At 39.6% G+C, this 21,664-nt stretch overlaps 1 protein-coding gene across 6 annotated transcripts in view; it reads right to left on the minus strand.

Annotated features, from left to right (window-relative positions):
• Nucleotides 1-21,664, minus strand: part of PLCB4 (phospholipase C beta 4) — a 386,228-nt gene that overhangs the window by 17,726 nt on the left and 346,838 nt on the right. For all 6 annotated transcript variants that reach the window (XM_037051657.1, XM_037051659.1, XM_037051661.1 and 3 more), the window contains 4 exons: nt 13,227-13,315; nt 12,120-12,270; nt 8,349-8,398; nt 8,147-8,212 (listed from right to left, as the gene is read on the minus strand). In XM_037051657.1, the coding sequence (XP_036907552.1) occupies nt 8,147-8,212; nt 8,349-8,398; nt 12,120-12,270; nt 13,227-13,315 (356 nt within the window). The remainder of the gene's footprint in view (nt 1-8,146; nt 8,213-8,348; nt 8,399-12,119; nt 12,271-13,226; nt 13,316-21,664) is intronic.

Here is a 21,664-nt window from a genome sequence, read left to right on the forward strand (position 1 = left end):
CAGGTGTATGCCCAATGAGGAAGTCTCTGCCTTCAACTTAATGAACATGTCCACTTCAAAAGACAGCCTTGCCCATGACTGTGCAACATGAACCATTCCAAAGTCCTTTCTTCTGCACATATGTGTTTCCGTAGAATTTCTACCCATTTGTCTTTGTTGTGTTATCTGAGATATTTAGTCTGTTGCCCCTTCCCCATGTGGGCCATCAAATACCCAATTTCAGCTGCCATCTTTCTTTCTTAAAATTAATTAATTAAATTTATTAATAAAATATTTATTAAAGTTTAGTTAATACAACATTATATTAGTTTTAAGTGTACCATATAGTGGTTTGACACTTGTATACCTTATGAAATGATCGCCATGATAAGTCTAGTAACCATGTGTTACCATATTATTGACTATTTCAGCTGCCATCTTTCTCCTTTACATGCTAAATGTAACTATTCATCATGTGATATGGCTTCTAAACACCTGGCACGTTTTGGAAGGACCTGAATACCACTATGACACAATGAGAATTGCCAATATAGTTGTGACTATCAACTGATTTCAAATCCCTATTACTCGGTATTTTCACCAGCGTGCATGAGGATGGCAGTGTTGAGGAGCTCTAGCCTTTGGCCTTACAGATATTTAAACAATTTCACATCTGCTTCATTCAATCACTGAAACTGGGGTTGCAATGCTTTGCAAACAAGTATTTCTCTATAAACATTCTCTCCTCCTGATAATGTGCTCACAGCCAGTGACTTATCTGAAATCAGATTTCCTTGGCTGCTCAGTCACCCAAACGTAGAGGAATCAGTACAATTGGTAATATCCAATTCTAAATAATACTTGATGTTCTATCCTAATCTTACTCTTGAGAAACTTTGAGAAATGAAATGGTATTTGAAACTGAAATGAACAAGTGTTGTTCAGGTTTTATAATCATGCTCATGGTCACATTTTCTTTTGCTTATTTTTCTAAAAGTGAGTGACTTAATTTAAAAAACAATAATTTTTTTCCTTAAGGTAGGCTTGACTTTAAGAAACCTAACTCATGAACATCTTTAAAAGATTTCATGCAACATAAATGTGAGATGGACTTTTTAACTTTACCCAGATATCCTTCATTACCCAGCATTATTAGTAAATCAACACAAGACTTGATCTCTAATTTGTTTACATGTATATTGTTCAGAAATGCATTGGTGCATTTGGTCCCAGCATTCCTGTCTGGTGGGCATATGCCTTTGGCAGAAGTCATAGGGAGAGAATGGTGCTGGGTGGGGGAGGTTCTTAAAACAGGGATTGACAGTGGGGACAATTGGGTGGTTCAAGGGGATGTCACCTTGCTGCAGATTTGGGGGGTCAGGGAATTACATGTAATAGTGTCCTGTTGAATTTGTTGTTGGAACAGCAAACAAATCTGGCATGTCATCCATGTGTATGCACAGCTGTGCTATGACACACTTCAGCCAGGGTTTTTGCACATGGCATTGGATTAAGAACTTGGATTCTTCAGTCTCAAGTCCTGGAGCAAATCACTTACCCTCCCAGTATGCTCACCTTTGTAATTGGGATAGAGATACCTACTTCATAGAGTTGTTAGGCTTAAAAGTAAATACAATATAAGCCAGATTTGAAATGCCTGTTATACCTCATTCAAAATACAGTTACATACAATCTTATTTATAATATTCAATATTCATGATGAAATTCAGAGAGTGACTTGGTATAGGAGACAGTAACCAGAATAATTAAATCAATAAATGTTTCCTCCACGCTTTGGGGAATAGATTTACCCTTGACATATCCTTTTTTGAATGGATTTAACTACCCTTGCATTGCCAAGGGAAAAAAAAAAACCCTGCTAAAATGCCTTACTCTTAGTCTGTCTTCAAAGATTTAGAAGTCATCCTGACTGCCTAGCACATGTATTAATTTTCCTGGGCAAATACATGAGAACTCTATACACATCTAGATTAAAAATTAGAGATGACACATTCCTATGTCTCTTTCAAATATCATTGAAAGAATGGCGAAGACTGTTTATTTAAATAATAAATATTTTCAGTGCAGCACAGGAAAAGGAGAGGCTTTGAGGCTTGAAAGTGAGCTGTCACGGACTCTTAAGGAAATACTCTGGTGAACCTATTAAACCAATAAGACGCGAGGAATGAGCTGCTTGTACCATAAAAAATGTCCACAATGCACTCAAATCTATAAGATACTCTCCAAAAGGGCCAGTCTTCTATGTTTGGGGCACTCAACGTAGTGCTAATAGAAGCCCAATAAATATTTGTTGCATCAATAAAAAATCAGGATGGTAAAGTAGCAGGAGGACTTGGATTATGGGCCCAGATCAGTTAACAATTTGCTAAATGGCTTTGTAAAAACATACATAAGTTTGTCCAGGCCTCATTTTTGTAAAATCAGAAAATCGCACAAGATCTGTGTTCCCAACATAATTCGTAGGTTGGTTCTGAGCTATAAAGTCACTTGGCATATGCAGAAGGAATTTGAAAATTCAGAAGCATTGTGAATGATGATTACAGTTAATACAAGTAGCAAGACAGCTCATCTTGAAAAATTATCTCTATGTTTCGTCACATGCTTAAAACTCCACCCCCATGTAGGAGGCCATGATCCCAGGCCACTGAAGGAGTTTGGGATAATCCAGTTCTCAAACACCACTTCTCCTTTTGCCGAGGCACAGGGGTCATTGTGTAGCTGCAGTTTCCTGGTGTGTAAAATGGAGAAGCCAGGAAATAATCTGAAGCCCATTCTACCTTAAAGAAAGAAGTTTATTATTGATTTTTTTTCTTTTGGCTCTCAATTAAATCATGAGACACTATAGAAGAGATAGACATTTTTTCATTCATTCATGTCAAGAGTATTAAAATTAAATGGTTGACTTAAAAGTCGATCTTAATTGGGCCATTTTGCAGGAATAAATGTATAACTTAGAGCCAAATTTGAATGTGTTCTTATAGAAGTTAAGAGTAAATTCAGCTTCTTTTGGGAAAAACCTGTGCAGTGCATTCTTGTGACTGATGCGACAAGGGGCATGAATTATCTCATTTCAGATGATCCTGAAAAGTCTGAGTAAATCACTCTTGCTCAGCATGTAACTCTGAGATGCCCAGTAAACTGCTTCAGTGGGTGGCAGAGTTGTAGGTCTCTTATTGAGGTTTTGCCATGAATTACAATTGATGAGTTTAACAGCGGTCCTGGTGCTATCAGCTAAATTGCTCGCATAGCAAAGAGCAAATTTCCCAGTAGTAGTTTTACTGACTTGCCACATTTTTGTCAGTTTTTCAGGCATTTCATTGGACTCATCTGATTGACAGTGATGTTGCAAACTGGTGGCCCAAGGGATGAATCCAGTCTGCAGATATAGTTTTTCTTTTTCTTTTCCCTTTGTATCAAGAAGAGACTAAATTACTGGCCAATATTGAAAGATTAAGAAATTGATAAAATATTTCAGATTTCATTATTCTCCTTTAGAGAATGAAGCTGGCCCACAGAGCCTGGAGGCACCAATGCAGGAGCTGGGTTTAACTTGCCCTTTGGACAACTTTCTTTACTGACTTCTTACTTGGTCCTTACAGGCATGTGAGTTGCAATTTTCTTTCTAATGTGCTACTGGGGATATTTATCCAATTTTTGGTTTTAAATATTTTTGCTTTAGGAATCTGAACACATTGGACAGTTGAAAAGCATGCCTACCTGTTCATGAAAATAACCCTAGCTCTGGGCTCCAAGAAATCCGGTGCTAAGTTGGGATCACTATTGATTAGTTCTGTTTGTTCTATGTCTCTATAATGGATCCTTGATAACTATTCCCTTTGCCTACACTTCAAGTTAAAGAGGTGGTTCTGGAAAGTGAGGGCCAAGTAGAACTCTGATTGCCAGCTGCATTCACAGGGTCAAAGGGTATGTTAACTAGCATCTTGATCTCACTGGGGCTCACACGGTCATTACCTGTTTTTTTCTTCTCACTATCCTAACAGCAGATCACACATCTTTTATTTCTATGGTGCTTCTTTTGCAAATGGTAGATTCTTATATTCACACCACTAATTCTTCTTTATCCTGCAGCTAATTTTCAAGTTTGGAAATAAGCTGTCTTTTGGACCACACATAAACCACTGGGAGTTAGTTCATGAATTCTCTGCCCCCTTTAGGTCTGAAAAGTGAAGTTATTTACCCAGGCTGATGTGTAATAGCTGATAGTACCTCCAATCACTGAATATGGACTAAGTAACAGGCTCCGCTACCAAGGGTCATGGTTGAGCCGTGGGTGCTGTAGATAGGAGGGTGCAACCCAGGCCACCTTCCCTTTCTGGTAGGTAATTTTATAACCCAAGGCTTTTGGGTAGCAAATTTTAGCCCCACTGTAGGTGGCTTCAGACTATTAGAAAAAGTTTGTGGACATTGTGCCTTGGAAAGGCTGGGGGAGTTTATCACCACTGTTGCTTGACAATAGGGCGAAACTGGGTTTTTAAGGAGACCTGATCTTCATCTGTCAGGCAATCCGTGGGGTTTCCACTCAGGGGCCGAGGGACATAAAAGAGGGCTGAATAATATTCCAAAAGGCACAGCTCTCAGAAGTTAGTGGGCAGAGCAGTGGAGCTTCTAAAATGTTTTCCTAGACGACTCTTTGGAGATCGTAAGTCAGTCCCTGATGGGCACGAGAATATGCATTTTTTAAATAAAGCTTCAACCTTTGCTCTATATGGTGGTTAGGAGCTTGAGTTCTGAAGTCAGAACGAATTTTGGCTCAAATCCCATCTCTACCAGCTAGGTTGAGTCATTCAAGCTGTGCTTATATTAAGAGTAAATTATCTTATTTAGCAAATGGTTGTTAGACTGCAATAAGGACCACAATTATTTTCCCCTCTGTATCTATCTCCCTTTGAGATGTGACTTTGCAGCTCTTCCTGTCAAATGGTAGCATCCTCCTCCTTCAATCGTGGGCAGCCTTATGGTTCACTTGAGCCAAGAGAATGAGGTGAATAGCATGGTATGTCTGTTCTGAATTGAGGCCTCAAGAAACCCCGATGCTTCTGCTTGGTCTCAGTTGGTTCAGATGAGACGGTGAAAATGTTAGGGAAATATTATAGAGTGAAAAATGAGAGAAAATTTATAGGCCAGAAGGTCTCATGATTTGAAAATAATTATTTGCAAGTCCTTGGACAGTTAATAGATGAATAGCACTTTAGTTATAATAGCATTAACTAATTATATTACTGGGGGCAAAGGACTCGCCTCTCTGAATTTCATTTAATTCATGTCTAAAATGCAGACAGTTTTATTTACATTTCAGGGATCATATGAGGATTTGAGAATAGCTGTAAAATGTGCAACACAAAAATGACATTGCATGTTGTAGATGATAGCATTGTTGGCTGTGGTAGTTTTCTGTAAAAAAGTTACAGAATTAAGAGCTCATAAATTATACTGCCAAAGCTGCCTGAATAACAGTGGGCCCCCTATATATCTAGGGTGGGAGAAGGAATTCATTCATAAGTTTATAATCACACACTAGTAACTTGAAGTTCTGCGGTACCTGCAGACATGGAAAACAAGTCATGAAATGCACTGTCTGCTCAGAATGCTTCTGAAAGTGTTCTAAAAAGCAACACCATGCATATTTTACTGTGGCAATTTAGCTCTATCACTTGACCTAAGGAATTTTAAAGGATTCTTCAAAAAAAAAAGCACACAAAACTATTTAAAAAGTCCATTTAGGTGGGATTCAGGGAATTAAAATCTTCTTTTAGGTTTTGATTTTATTGCAGTGGGGGGCTCCCAGAAGCTCAAGGTTTTTTCCTATAAAAGAAAGCAACTTGGTGCCCTGGCTGGTGTAGCTCAGTGGTTTGAGCGCGGGCCTGTGAACCACACGATTGCGGTTCGATTCCCAGTCAGGGCACATGCCTGGGTTGCAGGCCAGTTCCCAACAGGGGACACACGAGAGTCAACCATACATTGATATTTCTCTCCTTCTCTTCTCCTCTAAAGATAAATAAATAAAATCTTTTAAAAAAGATTATCTTTCCTTTAAAAAAAAAGAAAGCAACTTGGATTCTTTCATCCATCTGGGATTTACAGGTTATTAAATAATATGACTATTTTCCTGTCAACAATGTAAAGAAAATGGGAGGAATGAAGCACAATGGCATCCAAAGTGGAGAGAGAGAGCTACTAAAGCCACCTCTAAATTATCTCACAGCAAAGTAATTTTTCAACTCTTAAAGACTGAATGTTTGTGCCTCCCCGCAAATCCTTAAGCTGAAACCCTACAGCTCAACCTGATAGAGTTTGGAGATTAGGTGTGATCAGGTCATGAGGGTGCAGCCCTCATGGACGGGATTAGTGTTCCTATAAGAAGAGAAAGGAGAGAGAGGGCTCCACCTTCACCTTGGACTTCCAGTCTCCAGAACTGTGAGAAATAAATGCCTCTTTTTAAACCACCTGGTCTATGGTAAGTTGTTAAAGCAGCCCAAGCTAAGAGATATCATCTTTGCCACTCTTCTTTCTTTCTTTTTTTCTTTTTAATTTAAATAGATAATATATGCAAGGTGCTGAGCACAGCATCTGGAAAATACTGAGCATGCAAAAATCCTAGCTGCTTTATTGCTGTTCTTATTATTATCAGTCACAATATATTTCCTGATCATACCTCAAGGAAATAGTAAATGAGGATGAGGCCCAAAACTCTAAGTTTCCAAGTAGCCCAAAGGCCACTGAAATAGATGCCCGCCTCAGCAACAGAGATTCAGTTTAAAGGGAAGGACAATTTGCTGATGATGCCTTGTCATATGGGCAGCAAGTCCAGTCCCAATAATTCAAGTCATCCAGGTTGCAGTCTCTCTTCTTTCCTTTTCTCTCTCCTTTTCTGTTTCCTTTCCGTATTATAGGTTGTTGTCAGTGAACAACGAAACTAAGATCACTATTTTAAACAGCTCTAACAGTCCCACATTTACAGAAATATATAGCAAGTTTCTCCTATAGGCAATGTAATGACATCCACTGAACAAAATTATTCACAAAATTTAGGAGCAGTCTGCCTTTGAAGTGACCTTGTTATCAGTAAATCCATTAAGCCACCAGCCCAATAATACAGGGGCTATTACTAGGCCAACATTAGGTTGAAATTCTCAAAGGGGCACACTCTTAAATGACAAGAGTTCTGAGGCCAAGCTCTTTGCATCTTAAGCTTTGAAGTGATTCAGAGGTCCATCACTCCAGTCCAGCTTTGAGGGAATTGCGTTGGTTTGAGGCTTGGCTCAGAGTATAAAGGAGTGGGAATGCAGGATTAGTTTAAAAGAACTCAGAGGTCCTTTTAAGAAATTAAGTTTCTCTTGCTCTCATTGCCCTAATGGGAAGAGGACACATAATATCTTCCCAGCAACAAATGAGGCATTGCCTTTCTCCATGAGCAGAGACTGGACAGCTGGAAAGTGCTATGAAGTTTTTCAAGCCAGGTGAGAATTCCTTAGGCCACCTCCTGCTGCTCTCTTCAGTTTGCAACTAGCTCTTGTAATTTCTCTTGATCATTGATCACTGTGGAAAGACTTCTTCTTATGAGTAAAAAGGAAAACTACCTACATTTCAGAAGTAGGCCACTGAGCAGAGTTCAGATAATAGGGGAAGAGTGAGAAGAGCTCGCTCTCTAGGGGCCCTAAGTGAGGGGTTTAAATAGACCTGTCAGCATCTCCCTCCATGCACTGTGTGTGGCAAACTATGGGCCAGCAGCCCAGGGCATTGTGGTACCCAGGGGCTAAGATTGCGAGCTGGTCGTCACTATTGGGCTATGACCCACTAGTTTAGATACATTAATTTTATTAAATAATTTTTAAACTGGTAAAGCTCTGCTATGCCTTTGAAATAACTGCCAGGAAAACAGATTACAAATCAGGGACAATGGATCCCAAAGGGATTCCATGTTCTAATCTCATGTCTAATGGGTTAAAATGCAGGTACTTCTACCCAGTTGGCTGGCAGTAGTGTCTGAGCAGTGTTTTGGCTATAAAGACTTCACTGTTCCATAACAAAAAATAGGAGCTTTAGGTTTTCATCAGAGAATTAAAAGAAAAAAACAAATAGGCAAACAAAACTGCACAAAAAATAAGTATGCACACAAACACTGTACCTTTGCATGTTTCTTTTTTAAAGAATTTAACTCCTTCTGCTGTTTCTTTAAATGCTTCAAGTAAGCCTGTGGAGAATACAAAGAGGATCCAATGTAAGTTTTTTGTAGCCACAATAATTACACCAGGTGAGAAATAAAAATATGTTGGTTTTGCCAATAGGCATAATATGAGAGTGCTTAGAAAATGACCAAGTAATTTTACCTTCATCTGCTTTAAATCTTCTATCCTCACTTGAGGGATAAGTTCAATGCCTTAAAAAAAAGATTAAACACTGTGTATGTTACAAGTTGGAGAATATAAGTGATAATAGAAAATTCAGTTTTGAAATCTTATCTAAAGACTTTGAAGCAGCTATATGTGCAATGTTATGGATATAAATATCTTAATTTTTTATTACAAAGCTATTTACTAGACACTTAAATGCTTATTGTGTTAGGTTGGGTTTCCTAGGAGCAGAGCCTGCGACTGGGATTTGAGTGCACATGATTTACTGAGGGAAGGCTCTTGGGAGAAAGCCCTAAGTGGGTGAGAGAAGCAGGACAGGGCAGAGGAAGAAGCTAGGGGGTATTTCCAGTTGAAATGCAGCCTCAGACTGATCCTACGGGGAGCTCATTAGCTTAAATGGTCCTCCAGACTTGTTCTACTTCCAGGTAAGGAGACTGGGCTTTTGCAACTCCATTTTAGTCACTTGAGGTCTTCAGAGGGTTTGCAGAATTTTCCAGGCATTTCCAGGAGAACTCTCATGGTCCGAGGACAACTCTTGAGGGAGAAAAGTGAAGCTGTGATCTGTTATCAGCCAATACGTCCAGCAGGTGGGGGATGGGATGTCAACCCCATAAAGAAAATATGACCAGCAGAGACCATGTTGGGACCCCAGCTGGAGCGCAGCAGCACTGTGGCCAAGACTTACTGGACAGAGCGGGGTAAGCAACCCACCATCGCCCTGTGATACACAGTATTGCTGCTGGACTCTTCCCAGTGCCATCTGGGAAAGATCCAGAGAGAAACTCTAGCTAAAACTGTCAGAGACACTGGCAGGTTGTGGTCAGTCCTGATCAAGAGAGGCTTTGTTCTTTCTGGGGAGGCGGAGTGCATGGAGAAAAGGCCCCCCAGGGCTCAGTGTTGCAGCATAGGGGCCACATAGAAACTCTTTTAAGAAGAGCTGAGGTGAGACTTGAGACTTGGTAGGGAACCTGTTCTTGCACACGCATGCACATGCGCCAGCAACTCTGCCAGCAAAGAATCCAGAGTGACAGTGTCATGTTGAAGGGACTGTGGGACCCAACACAGCATGGATGGAGAGCATGGGACTGTGCAGAGTGAAGAGTTCTGGCCCACATCTCCTGTGAGAGTGGCAGGCTGGGAACTGGGTGGCCAGGCGCTGAGAGCCTGAGAGTCCTCACAGCAAGCAAGTCCCCTCTCAGGCAGTGTGCCCAACCCATACCTGTGGAATTACAGGCTTTGCAGATCAGGGAGGCCAAGCTCAGGAGCCCCCTGCTGGGCACACATCCGCAGGGGAAAGAGGGAAAAACTCTGAAAGAGTCCTTTCTGAACTTCTCCCAGACACTATGAGCAATAGCTCTGTTCTTTATGCCCTGATCCACTGAAACCAGCAGAGCAGAGAGATTAGAGACAGGCACAACAAGGGGTGTTCGGCCTTGGTCCTTACAGCTGTTGTTTGCACCAAGTAGGAAAGGGCTACTCCTATTACGAAGATTGACTCCTCACAGGAAACAGTTAATTCACCAGAAACAATACATTGGTCTGAGACAGACCAAGATGTGTGGTGAGGGGTTGGGGAAACACTCCCACCATCTCTCCTGAAGACTGAACAGCGCCCCCTGGGTGTGACTTCCTGATGGCACCAGAGACCTGGTCTGGAGGCAGATGGAGGTCGTACTGGCAGTGCTCTTGGGTCATTAACTGAACTAATCCTGGGCTCTGTGCTGATGGAAAGCTGGCAGGGCAGAACAGTGGGGACCTGCCAAGTCTGAAGGAGATAGCCACAGGCTGTGGATCACTCGTGGTCTCGAACCGGCTACCCAGGGCCAGACTAGGACACTCTCTGACATGACCAAGGGCAGACCCAGAAAGAGAAGGCAGTGGCAGACACTGGATTCTACTGAGATGGACTCCACCACGGTCTTCGTCACTATTTGTGTTATTTTTTCTTCAGCATAGCTTTCTAACATTCATTTTTTCCTTCAAGTTTCTTCCTATCATTTCACTAGTTTTTTTTATTTTAGCTTATTTCAAATCTCATATTTTGCTCCTCCCTTCTTACTGCATTTTCCTTCTTCCTTCCTCTTCTTATTTTTGTTTTAAATTTTATTTTTTCTCTTGCAGTGACTTGTTTCTATTCCACACTCTTACTATTTCTCCCCTCTCCAGCCTCTCAAAGCTATTTTTCGTGTCATTAGTCATCTCATATTCTTTTCCTGATCTTATAATATCCTTATTCTCTCTTCACCTTTATTAATTTTTGTTGGTTGTTGATATGGTGGTTGTTTGTTGCATTTCTTCAACTTTATTCCTATTCACTGTTTTTGTAATTCAAATCACATATTTTATAGTTCCCTTCTCCTATTCCATTTGCCTTCTTCCTGCCCTTTCTTTTTTCATTTAAAATTCTACTTTTCCTTGTCTTAGCCTGGCTTTCATTCCTCATTCTTATTATTTCTTCTTCGTCTGTCCTCTCAAAACCACGTTTCTTTCCTTTAGACATTGCATAAGCTTTTTTTCTTTCTTTTTTCCTTCTTATTCTCATTCCATCTGTACTAATCTTTGCTCATTTGTCATTGGTATTGCTGTGGTGGACCTTTTCTCCAATTTTATTCCTATTTTTTCACTGTTTAAGAAAATTTTAAAGATTTCATTTGTTTATCTTTAGAGGGGGAGGGAAGGAAAGAAGGAGAGAAACATCAATGTGTGGTTGCCTCTTATGTGTCCCCCACTGGGAACTGGCCTGCAACCCAGGCATGTGCCCTGACTGGGAATCAAACCGTGATTCTTCGGTTCACAGGCCCACACTCAATCCACTGAGCTACACCAGCCAGGGCTAAAATTTTTTTTAAACCTCATAATATACTCTTCCCTTTTCTTACTCTACCTTGTTTATTCTCTTCTTCTTCAATTTCCAATGTAAATTTGCTTTTCTTTCTTTCTTCACCTTGTTCCTATTCCTCACACTTATTTCTCCTTCCTCTACCTTCTCAAAATCATTGTTCTTTCAGTTAGTCATCTCACATTCATTTTTCCTTTCTTATCATAGTCTTAATCTCTTTGCACCTTTATTAACATTTGTTCATTTGATGTTGATGGTGTGGTTGTGGGAGGGGCTTTTGTTTCTAGGTTGTTTTGTTTGGTTCTGGCAGTACCTACACAGGAGCATATGAGACGTGGTGGGTGGAGTGACTCCCAGTCAGCCAGGTGGAGGGAAGAACCCACCAAAGAAGGACCCAACATCAACCAAAATCCAATGACAACAACAGAGCCCACATAAATGGCATAAAGGGCATCACAAGAGTGCCCAGCTCTGGAGATCAATGAAAATGCATGATGGAGTCCCACAGGTCTCCTGCCACAGAAGTCTACCCCACAGACAGGCAGACAAAAAAGATCAATCTAATATGAAGAAACAAACAAAAAGAGCCACCTAAAATGGGGAGACAAAGAACCTCCAATCAGAAGGAAAGGAAGAATCCCCAGAAAGAGAGCTAAATGAAGTTGAGGCAAGCAGTCTATCAGTCGTAGAGTTCTGAGACCTAGCAGATGAAACAGAAATGTTGATTCATTAAACAATCAGAGAAAGTAAGCAGCTTGTCCAATCCCTAAGAAAACATACTGCTCTTGAGCTTTATGGAGCAATGAAAATGGACAAAATTAACAATTCTAAATATCCCCATAAGAGACTTTTTAAAAAGAGCCCAAAGCTACCAGAACAGATAAGGAGCCCAAACTACATTCCTTTACCTTTCTTGGCTTCGATGCCAGGCCCCAGGGCGGCTGTGGTGGTTGGTCTGAGTTCAGAGCTGCTCTGCGGAGTCACATTTGTTTTGGCAGTGTTGGTCTTTCCTTTCTTGTCATTCTTAGAAGTGTCACTGGGCACATCGGCTATGTCACTCTGGAACAGAAGAGTTTACATTAACCCAAATGAATGCCACCTCAAGTTCCACTGTCTTGAACATTCTCTATATCACTGCATCCAGTCTGTACCACTAAACTTCTCCCCTGCAACCCTCTTCACAGATGGATCTTTGCAGGCAGGAGGAAACATTACATGGTTTCCTCAGGCTTGAAGCAAAGGATGAAGCCAAGAAAAGAAGATCCATTTCTTTTACAAGCGGGGTATACCTTCTCTTCTGCTAGCTACTGGAGAGATTGTTGCTTCTACTCCCAACTAAAGAGTGTGATGAAGGGAGCCTTAAAAACAAAGAAACATGCCCTGGCTGGTGTGGCTCAGTGGACTGAGTTGCCGACATGTGAGTCAGGGGGTCACTGGTTCAATTCTCAGTCAACCCAGGTCCCCAGAAATGTCGTGCCAGAGGCAACAACACATTGAGCTCTCTCTTTCTCCCTTCCTTTCCCCCTCTCAATAAATAGATAGATAGATAGATAGATAGATAGATAGATAAATGAAATCTTTAAAAAAAAGAAACAACATGTATGCACTGAAATGGAAGAAGGTTGGATGGAAGACAGGTAAAAATAAAAAAAATAATAAATGTCAATTTCATTAATTTACAGAATTGGGTTGGCTGGTATTTCAGTGCATCACAAAAGCATCCTATATTTTAAATGACGGATTATTTAAAATTTTGTTTCTAATGGGGGAAAGATCCCCAAATGTGAGTGAAACCACATTGAAGAACTGGGTTTTTCAGACAGTGGTCACATTTTATTAAATATGTTACCCCTCTCATGGACCCTTGAAACTATGTTGTTGAATAGGTAAATTCAGTTTCAAAAATCTTCTTTCACCTTGTCATATTCATGTATTACTTTTTTTGCTCTTGTATTCATTGTTTGACAACTAAACTTCCCCCACTTGGCTGTCTTTAGTTGACTATTGCTACTTACAGTTTCAATGCCCATAGCTCTCATTTGGTCTGCTCTTTTTTCCGTAATTGAAAGAAACTTCTTTGGATCTGATAAAGCATCCACAATATCTGGGGAATAAAAAAGAACACTGAGCTGTTAATTCTGTTTTACTAAAAAAATTCAAGAAAATGCAACTAATACACTATTCAGAATCCTGGACCCATGTTGTGACCTCTCAGTTCCTTCTCCTAGGATATAAGTAAGGCAAGTTCCGAAAGCAGGGCTAGTTGCTGAAAACAAGAAATAAGAGAAGGCTCATTAAAACAGTAAATGGGCTTCTCTGGGTTTGTTGTGGGCACTATTCTGGTGGGCTGGCATCTGTAGTAGCTGACTTGAGGGTTCAAGTAGTCATGGTGAGCACAAAGCAGGAGACATTCTTTCTGTCAGTGTTATGATTGTTTTTCCTTATAAACTGGATATAAATATGTAGACAAACAGAGAAAGAAGTCTGATTCCTAGATACAACGAAATTTTATATAAAAATAAAATCTCTTCCTATGTAAAAAGAAAGAAAAAAAGAGCAAGGATCAAAGGCCAGATAATTTTCTCTTATTTTCCCTTTGTTGTTCCCCAAATAAAGGACACAGTATGGCAGAGCAAGTCAAGGAAATTGCCTTGGGTTCCTAACTACTTACTTATGTGACCTTGAGCGAGTTGATTAATGTCCCCAGCCTTAGTTTCTTCATGTGAAAATTAGAACTGATACCACCCACCCTGCAGGGCACTGTGAGATTCAGAGAGGTGATGAATGTCAAAAGTACCTGAAGCATGGAGATGCCTCTAGCGCTAAGTATGATTTTCAGATCAGAAAGCTAATGCATGTTTAAAGCCAATTTTGTTCTGTGTTAGATAAACTGAAATATTTCTCCAGTGTTTTCTCAGCTATAATTTGCACTTAAAAACAGTAAAATTCCACCTTTTATACATCAGTTGAAGAGTTCCAAGTGCTTTGAAACAAAATTCATATAATTTTGTATAATTTACCAATACCACAAGAAATTATTCTTGTTACCTTAGAACAGAACATAATTTACAAATTTTAAAAATTGTGTTTATCAAGTTCTCCCTAACAGAATTACACAAACTCTTTTCATGAGGCCAGCATTATCCTAATTATAAAACCAGATAAAGACAAAATAAAGAAAGAAAACTACAGGCCAATATTTCTGATTAACATAGGTGCTAAAATCCTCAACAAAATATTGGAAAACTGGATCCAGCAATACATTAAAAAGATCATACATGATGATCAAGTGGAATTCATCCCAAGGATGAAAGGATGTTATAATATTCACAAATCTATATATGTAATAAGCCACATAAACTAAATGAAAAACAAAAATCACATGATCATATCAATAGATGCTGAAAAAGCATTTGATAAAGTACAACACCCATTTATGATAAAAACGCTCAGCGAAGTGGGAATAAAGGGAGCATACCTCAACATAATAAAGGCCATATATGAGAGACCTACAGCCAACATCATACTCAACAGGTAAAACCTAAAAGCTTTCCCCTAAGAGCAGGAACAAGAAAAGTGTGTCCACTTTCACCACTTTTATTCAACGTAGTATTGGAAGTTCTAGCCACAGTGACCAGACAAGGAAGAGAAATAAAAGGCATCCAAAGTAGAAAGGAGGAAGTAGAACTGTCATTATTTGTAGATGATATGATAGTGTACATTGAAAACCTTATTGTATCCACCAGAAAACTCCTCAGCTTAATACGTGAATTTGGCAAAATAGCAGTATACAAAGTCAATATTCAGAAATCAAAGGCAATTTTTTACACCAACAATGAAATATCAGAAACAAAAATTAGGGGGAAGCTCCATTTACTTATAGCAACAAGAAAAATAAAATACTCAGGAATAAACTTAACCAAAGAGGTAAAAGACCTGTACTCAGAAAACTACAGAACACTGAAGAAAGAAATTAAGTAAGACACAAATAAGTGGAAACATATACCATGTTCATGGATTGGAAGAATTAACATCATGAAAATGTCCATACTACCTGAAGCAATCTATAGATTCAATGGAATCCCTATAAAAATACCAATGACAATCTTCATAGATTTAGAACAAATATTTCAAAAATTTGTATGGAGCCCTAAACAACCTCAAAAAAACTCAGCAATTTTCAGAGAGAAGAACAAGATAGGAGAGATCACAATACCTGATATCAATCTATATTACAAGGCCACTGTATAAACAAACAACATGGTACTGGCATAAGAACAGACATATAGATCAATGGAACAGAATAGAGAGACAAGAAATAAACCCATGTCAAATTGGTCAATTAATATTTCACAAAAGGGGCAGGAACATAAAATGACATAAAAATACCCTCTTCAATAGATGGTGTTGGAAGATGTGGGTAAGTGCATGTAAAAAATGAAACTAAACAACCAACTTACACCATACACAAAAATAAACTCAAGACAGATAAAAGACTTGTAAGTTGTAACATCGTAAAAGGCCTAGAGGAAAACATAGGCAGGAAAATTTCAGATATCCCATGTAGCAGTATTTTCACTGATACATCCACTAGGGCAAGGGATATAAAGGAAAGATTAGACAAATGGGGCTACATCAAATTAAGAAGCTTGTGCATAGCTAAAGAAAATATCAACACAATGAAAAGGGAATGAACCATATGGGAAAACATATTTTCCAATGGTACCTCAGACAAGGGTTTCATCTACAAAATATATAAAGGACTCATATAGCTCAATACCAGGAAGACAAACAATCCAATGAAAAAATGGGCACAGAACCTAAATGGATACTTCTAGGAGGACATACAGAAGGCTCAGAGATGCATGAAAAAATGCTCAACATCACTAGCCATTAGAGAGATGGAAATTAAAACTACAATGAGATACCACTTCACACTGGTCAGAATGACCATCATTAATAAATCAACAAACAAGTTCTTTTGAGCATGTGGAGAAAAGGGAACTCTAGCACATTCTTGGTGGGAATGAAGACTGGTGCAGCCACTGTGGAAAACAGTACAGAATTTCTTCAAAAACAATAAAGATGGAACTGCCTTTTGATCCAGTGATCCCGCAGCTGGATTATACCCTAAGAATCCTGAAACATCAATTCAAAAGAGCCTGTGCACTCCTTTGTTCATAGCAGCATTCTTTACAATAGCCAGGTGCTGAAAACAGCCTAAATGCTCATCAGTAGATGAGTGGATCAGATGACTGCGGTTCAGTTACACAATGGAATACTATGTAGCAGAGAGAAAAAAGGGAACTCTTACCCTTGTTGACAACATGGATGGAGCTGAGGATATTATGTAAGTGAAATAAGCCAGGCAGTGGAAGACAAATATCATATGCTCTCACCTATAAGTGGCATCTAATAAACAAAACAATCAAACCAACAAAAAAGAACTAGAGACACGGAAATAAAGAACAAACTGACAGTGATCAGAAGAGAGGGGAGGGAGATAATGGGAGAAAGAAGGGGAAGGAGCAAGTCAAGGAATATGAATAGAGAACTCATGGACACAGATAATGGGGAGGGGATTGACTGTGGGAATGGTGGGGAAGGGTCAGGGAAGAAGAAGGCAACAGGGAAAAAGGTGGGACAACTGTAACTGGACAACAATAAAAAATATCCTACCAAGAAATAATACATGCAAATGTATTAAAGGCTCCAATGAAAAGATGTTTAATGGTTGAATGGATACCAAAATAAAACCCTACATGTGCTGTCTACAAGAGACTCACTTCAGATCAAAAGACACGCATGGACTGGAAGTAAAGGGATGGAAAAAGATATTTCATGAAGCTTAAAACAGAAAAAAAGCTGTGATAGCAATAGTTGTACCAGACAAAATAAAGTTTAAAACAAATGCTGCAGTAAGAGACAAAGAAGGACCCAGCAATTCCACTTCTAGATATGTATCCAAAGAAACCCAAAATACTAAATAAAAAAGACATATACATCCATGTTTATTGCAACATTATTTACATTAGTCAAAATATGGAAGCAACTGAAGTGTCCATCAATACATGAATAAAGAAGTACTTGTGCATATATATACTATAAAATATACTCAGTCATAAAAAAGAATGAAATCTTGCCATTTGCAACAACATGGATAAACATAGAGAATTTTTTGCTGAGTAAAATAGGTCAGACAGAGAAAAACAAATGCCAGGTAATTTCACTTATATGTGAAAGGTAAAGGACAAAATAAACAATCTAGCAGGACAGAAACAGACACAAAGATACAGAGAACATTTGGATGGTTGCCAGACTGGGAGGTTTTGGGGGACTGGTTGAAAAAGGTAAAGGGATTAAGAAGTACAAATTGGTAGTTACAGAATAATCACAGGGATAAAAAGTGCAATATAGGGAATATAGTCAATAATATTGTAATAACTATATATGGTGTCAGATGGCTACTAGATTTATCAGACTGACACTTTGTAAGTTTTATAAATATCAAACCATGGGGTTATACACTTAAAACTAATATAATATTGCTTGTGAGCTGTAATTTAAAAATAAAAAAAATTTTAAAGAGGGTACAGTGTGTTATGGTGCTTTTTAAAAAATGTGTTTTACTGATTATGCTAGTACAGTAGTCCCCTTCTCCCCTCTTTATTCCCCTCTACCCTGCACACCCGCTCCTACCTGCATTCCACCCCCTCCCCACAGTTTATGTCCATGAATCATACATGTAAATTCTTTGGCTTCTACATTTCCTCTACTATTCTTAACCTTACCCTGTCTATTTTATCTATTTTCTACCTACCATTTATGCTTATTCCCTATAGTATTTCCCCCATTCTCCCCTTCCCCACTGATAATCCTCCATGTGATCTCCATTTCTGTGATTCTGTTCCTGTTCTAGTTGTTTGGTCAGTTTTTTTTTTTTTAGGTTTGGTTGTTGGTAGTTGTGAGTTTGTTATTATTTTACTGTTCATATTTTTATCTTCTTTTTCTTAGATAAGTTTCTTTAACATTTCATATAATAAGGGTTTGTGATGATGAACTCCTTTAACTTGACTTTATCTGGGAAGCACTTTATCTGTTCTTGCATTCTAAATGAAAGCTTTACTGGATAGAGTAATCTTGAATGTAGGTCCTTGCCTTTCATGACTTGGAATACTTCTTTCCAGCCCCTTCTTGCCTGCAAATTTTCTTTTGAGAAATCCATGGATAGTCTTATGGAAACTCCTTTGTAGGTAACTGTCTCCTTTTCTTCTGCTGCTTTTAACATTCTCTCCTTTTCTTTAATCTTGAATAATGTAATTATGATGTGTCTTGGTGTGTGCTTCCTTGGATCCAACATCATTGGGACTGCCTGAGCTTCCTGGATTTCCCGGAAGTCTATGTCCTTTGCTAAATTGGGGAAGTTCTCCTTCATTATTTTTTCAAATAAATTTTCAATCTCTTGCTCTTCCCCTCCCCTTCTGACACCCCTATGATTCGGATGTTGAAACATTTAAAGTTGTCATGGAGGTTCCTAAGCCTTTTCTCATTTCTTGAATTCTTGTTTCTTCACACTGTTGTGGTTGAATGTTTATTTTTTCCTTCTGGTCCACACCATTGATTTGAGTCCTGGTTTCCTTCTTGCCACTGTTGGTTCATTGTACACTTTCCTTTATGTCACTTTTCATTGCCCTCAGTTTTTCTTCTATTTCGCAACCATACTCAACCACATCTGTGAGAATCCTGATTACCACTTTTGAACTGTGTATTTGATAGGTTGGCTATCTCTTTGTCACTTAGTTGAACTTTTTTCTGGAGCTTTGATCTGTTCTTTCATTTGGGCCCATTTTTTTGTCTTGGCCCGCCTGTTACGTAGTAAGGGGTGGAGCCTTAGGTATTTGCTAGGGCAGGGTAACCCCCATTGCTGTGTTGTGGTGCTGTGCATGGGGGAGGGGTCTGAGAGGGAACAGTGTGGCTTGCTCAGCCCTCTGTCCACTTTCAGTTACTTCCGCTGCTATCCACAAGCAAACTGGGCCCTCCTCATGCTGATTCCTGGGTGGGTGGTTTTGTGTATGTTCTAGGACCTTCTGGGTCTCTCCAAGGAACTCTCCTGTGAGGCTGGGAATTTTTCCAGCTGCCTCAACCCCCACAAATTTTTTTCAGTCAGAGGTTTTGAGGTTTTATTTTCCTGCATTGGAACCCTGGGTTGTGTGCTCTATCTGAGGGTTCAGGGTTCAAGTTCCTGTTCGGGTGCCAGATGTGGTGGACTCTGGCCAGCAGAGTCCGCCTATTGTGACTGAAGATGAGAATAAATGCAGAGGCAACAACAATCCTGTGAGGAAAAAGGGAATGGCATGGCTACTCTCTCAAGGGGAGAGTGTCTATGGTGCCCTGACCAGTCTCTCAAGGGGAGAGCACCTCAACCCCTGCCTAGACAGGCTTTTATTGTTTTTCTCAAGTCTTACATCAAAGAAGGATTTATTATCTATTCCATAGAATATTACTGTCTACATTTTAGGCACAATCAAGGAAATGAAAATAACATGCAGAAGGGAAAGGCAACAAGCTGATTAGTTCTGTCCTTGGGAAAATTCACACAGGCTTTGGAAATTACCTTGAAGATAGACAATACATACACATTTGTTGTTTTAGACCAGCGTGATGGAGTTTTAGCAAGAGCAAGCCATAACAGTCTGTGTGCATTTTTTTAGGTCTGATTCCCATGGGAGAACTTGATTTGAAGGTCTGGCTCCTGCCCACCACTTCACTTCTGTAGGTTTTCCATACAGAGCTGAGTCACATTTGCCAGACCAAAACAAGCTGGTCCCCTACAATCCACATGTAAAATAATGTATAGGAGAATCTGTATCTCAAATATTTCATACCTTTATATGCTTGTATGTCTCTACTTGAAAATGTTATTTATTTTTTTCTTGCAAAAAGATTTTATGAAGCAGTTAAATAAATTTGGCATATTCATGGCCAAAGTTTTGCATATTCAAGTCAACCTGGCATCTTCCTTTGCTGCCAATCTGACATTCCACAGAGCTTTCCCCCTCATATCAGGGGAACATTGTGATTGGCTATATCTCATATTGTTCAATACTCCACAGCACACACCACTGTGGCAAGAATAAATTTTAAGTGCTGGTCACACCGACTAATGCATAAACAGGCCAGTCTAGGGACTAGCCACACCGACTGTCTAACAGGCAGAGGGGTGTGCACACAAACCTCTCTGACTCCAGGGAACACACAAGGTGAGATAAAATTTTCTAGATACTTGGAGGCTATGGCAAAGCTCTGGAGCCTTTTTTCTCTCTTTCCTTTTTTTAAAAGAAAGACTGTATTTAGTTATTTTTAGAGTGGGGAGGGAAGGAGAAAGAAAGGGAGGGAAACATTGATGTGAGAGAAAAACATTGATTGGTTGCCTCTCATAGGCACCCTGACTGGGGACCAAACCTGCAACCTAGGCATGTGCCCTGACTGGGAATTGAACCTGCAGACTTTGGCTTTGCGGGACAATGCCCAACTGAGCCATATCGATCAGGGCTGGAATTTTTTCTTTTTTAAAAAGAAAGCAATTTGCGTTTTCTCATTTGCTTCTTTCATCTAGACTTAATGGAACTTTTATTCATTTTGATTTTTTAAAAATATGATCTATTTGGGGGTTTAGTGCCATTTTCTGGTGAACACTTTCCACCTGGGTAGTTTCCCCCCTTTCTCTCTCCTGCCCATCCTTCACAACCTTCCCAAGACTAAAAAGAAGTTAGAGATTCCTTAGTACAAACTTCTTGACACTTATAGGCTTCTCAGGAGAACTCCAGCTTTCCTTTGTCCGTCTGTCAAACCATTGCTTTTCAAGGAGTTGATCTGGGTGCCTTAGTGGCGGCACATAGGACCCTGCTTTCCCATTGTGCTCACTCCTGGCCCAGCTTCCCTCCCTTTCCTCACTCTACTCTTTCTACCTCATCAAGAGATAAAAGCAGCAGAGAAATACGTGTTTGTTCCCCTACTGGCTGCAAAGCGATGCTAATAAAGGTGAACAAAGCTCGTAACTATGAATTTGGATTAGCCTTTAGCTTCTACCAAGTGATTACGCACTCCCCAAACTGCATTTCCCAGAATGCTAGAAGATCCAGTAGGTGCTCAGTGGCAAAAGGATCCTGTGCTTGACTAGGATCCTGAAGTGCTCATGCGTCCCCTCCCTGTGGGCTCCCCAGTACATCTCAAGAAACTATGCAATGAGAGGCCTGTTTCAATTCACTCGGCCTAGCAATTCCTGATGTATTTCACCATAATCCATCCTGGAAGCCTTTTTTTTTTTGGCATGCTTACTAATATTTTCTTTAGTTCAGCAGAAGCCATGACCATGGATATTCTTGCTATATGAATTGGTTTTTCAACAAATATTTAATGGAGAGGATTAAGTCATTTTATCATCGATGAAGGA

This window comes from Sturnira hondurensis, unplaced genomic scaffold, assembly GCF_014824575.4.
Source record: "Sturnira hondurensis isolate 20B ecotype Veracruz unplaced genomic scaffold, ASM1482457v3 Scaffold0007401, whole genome shotgun sequence".
NCBI lineage: Eukaryota > Metazoa > Chordata > Mammalia > Chiroptera > Phyllostomidae > Sturnira > Sturnira hondurensis.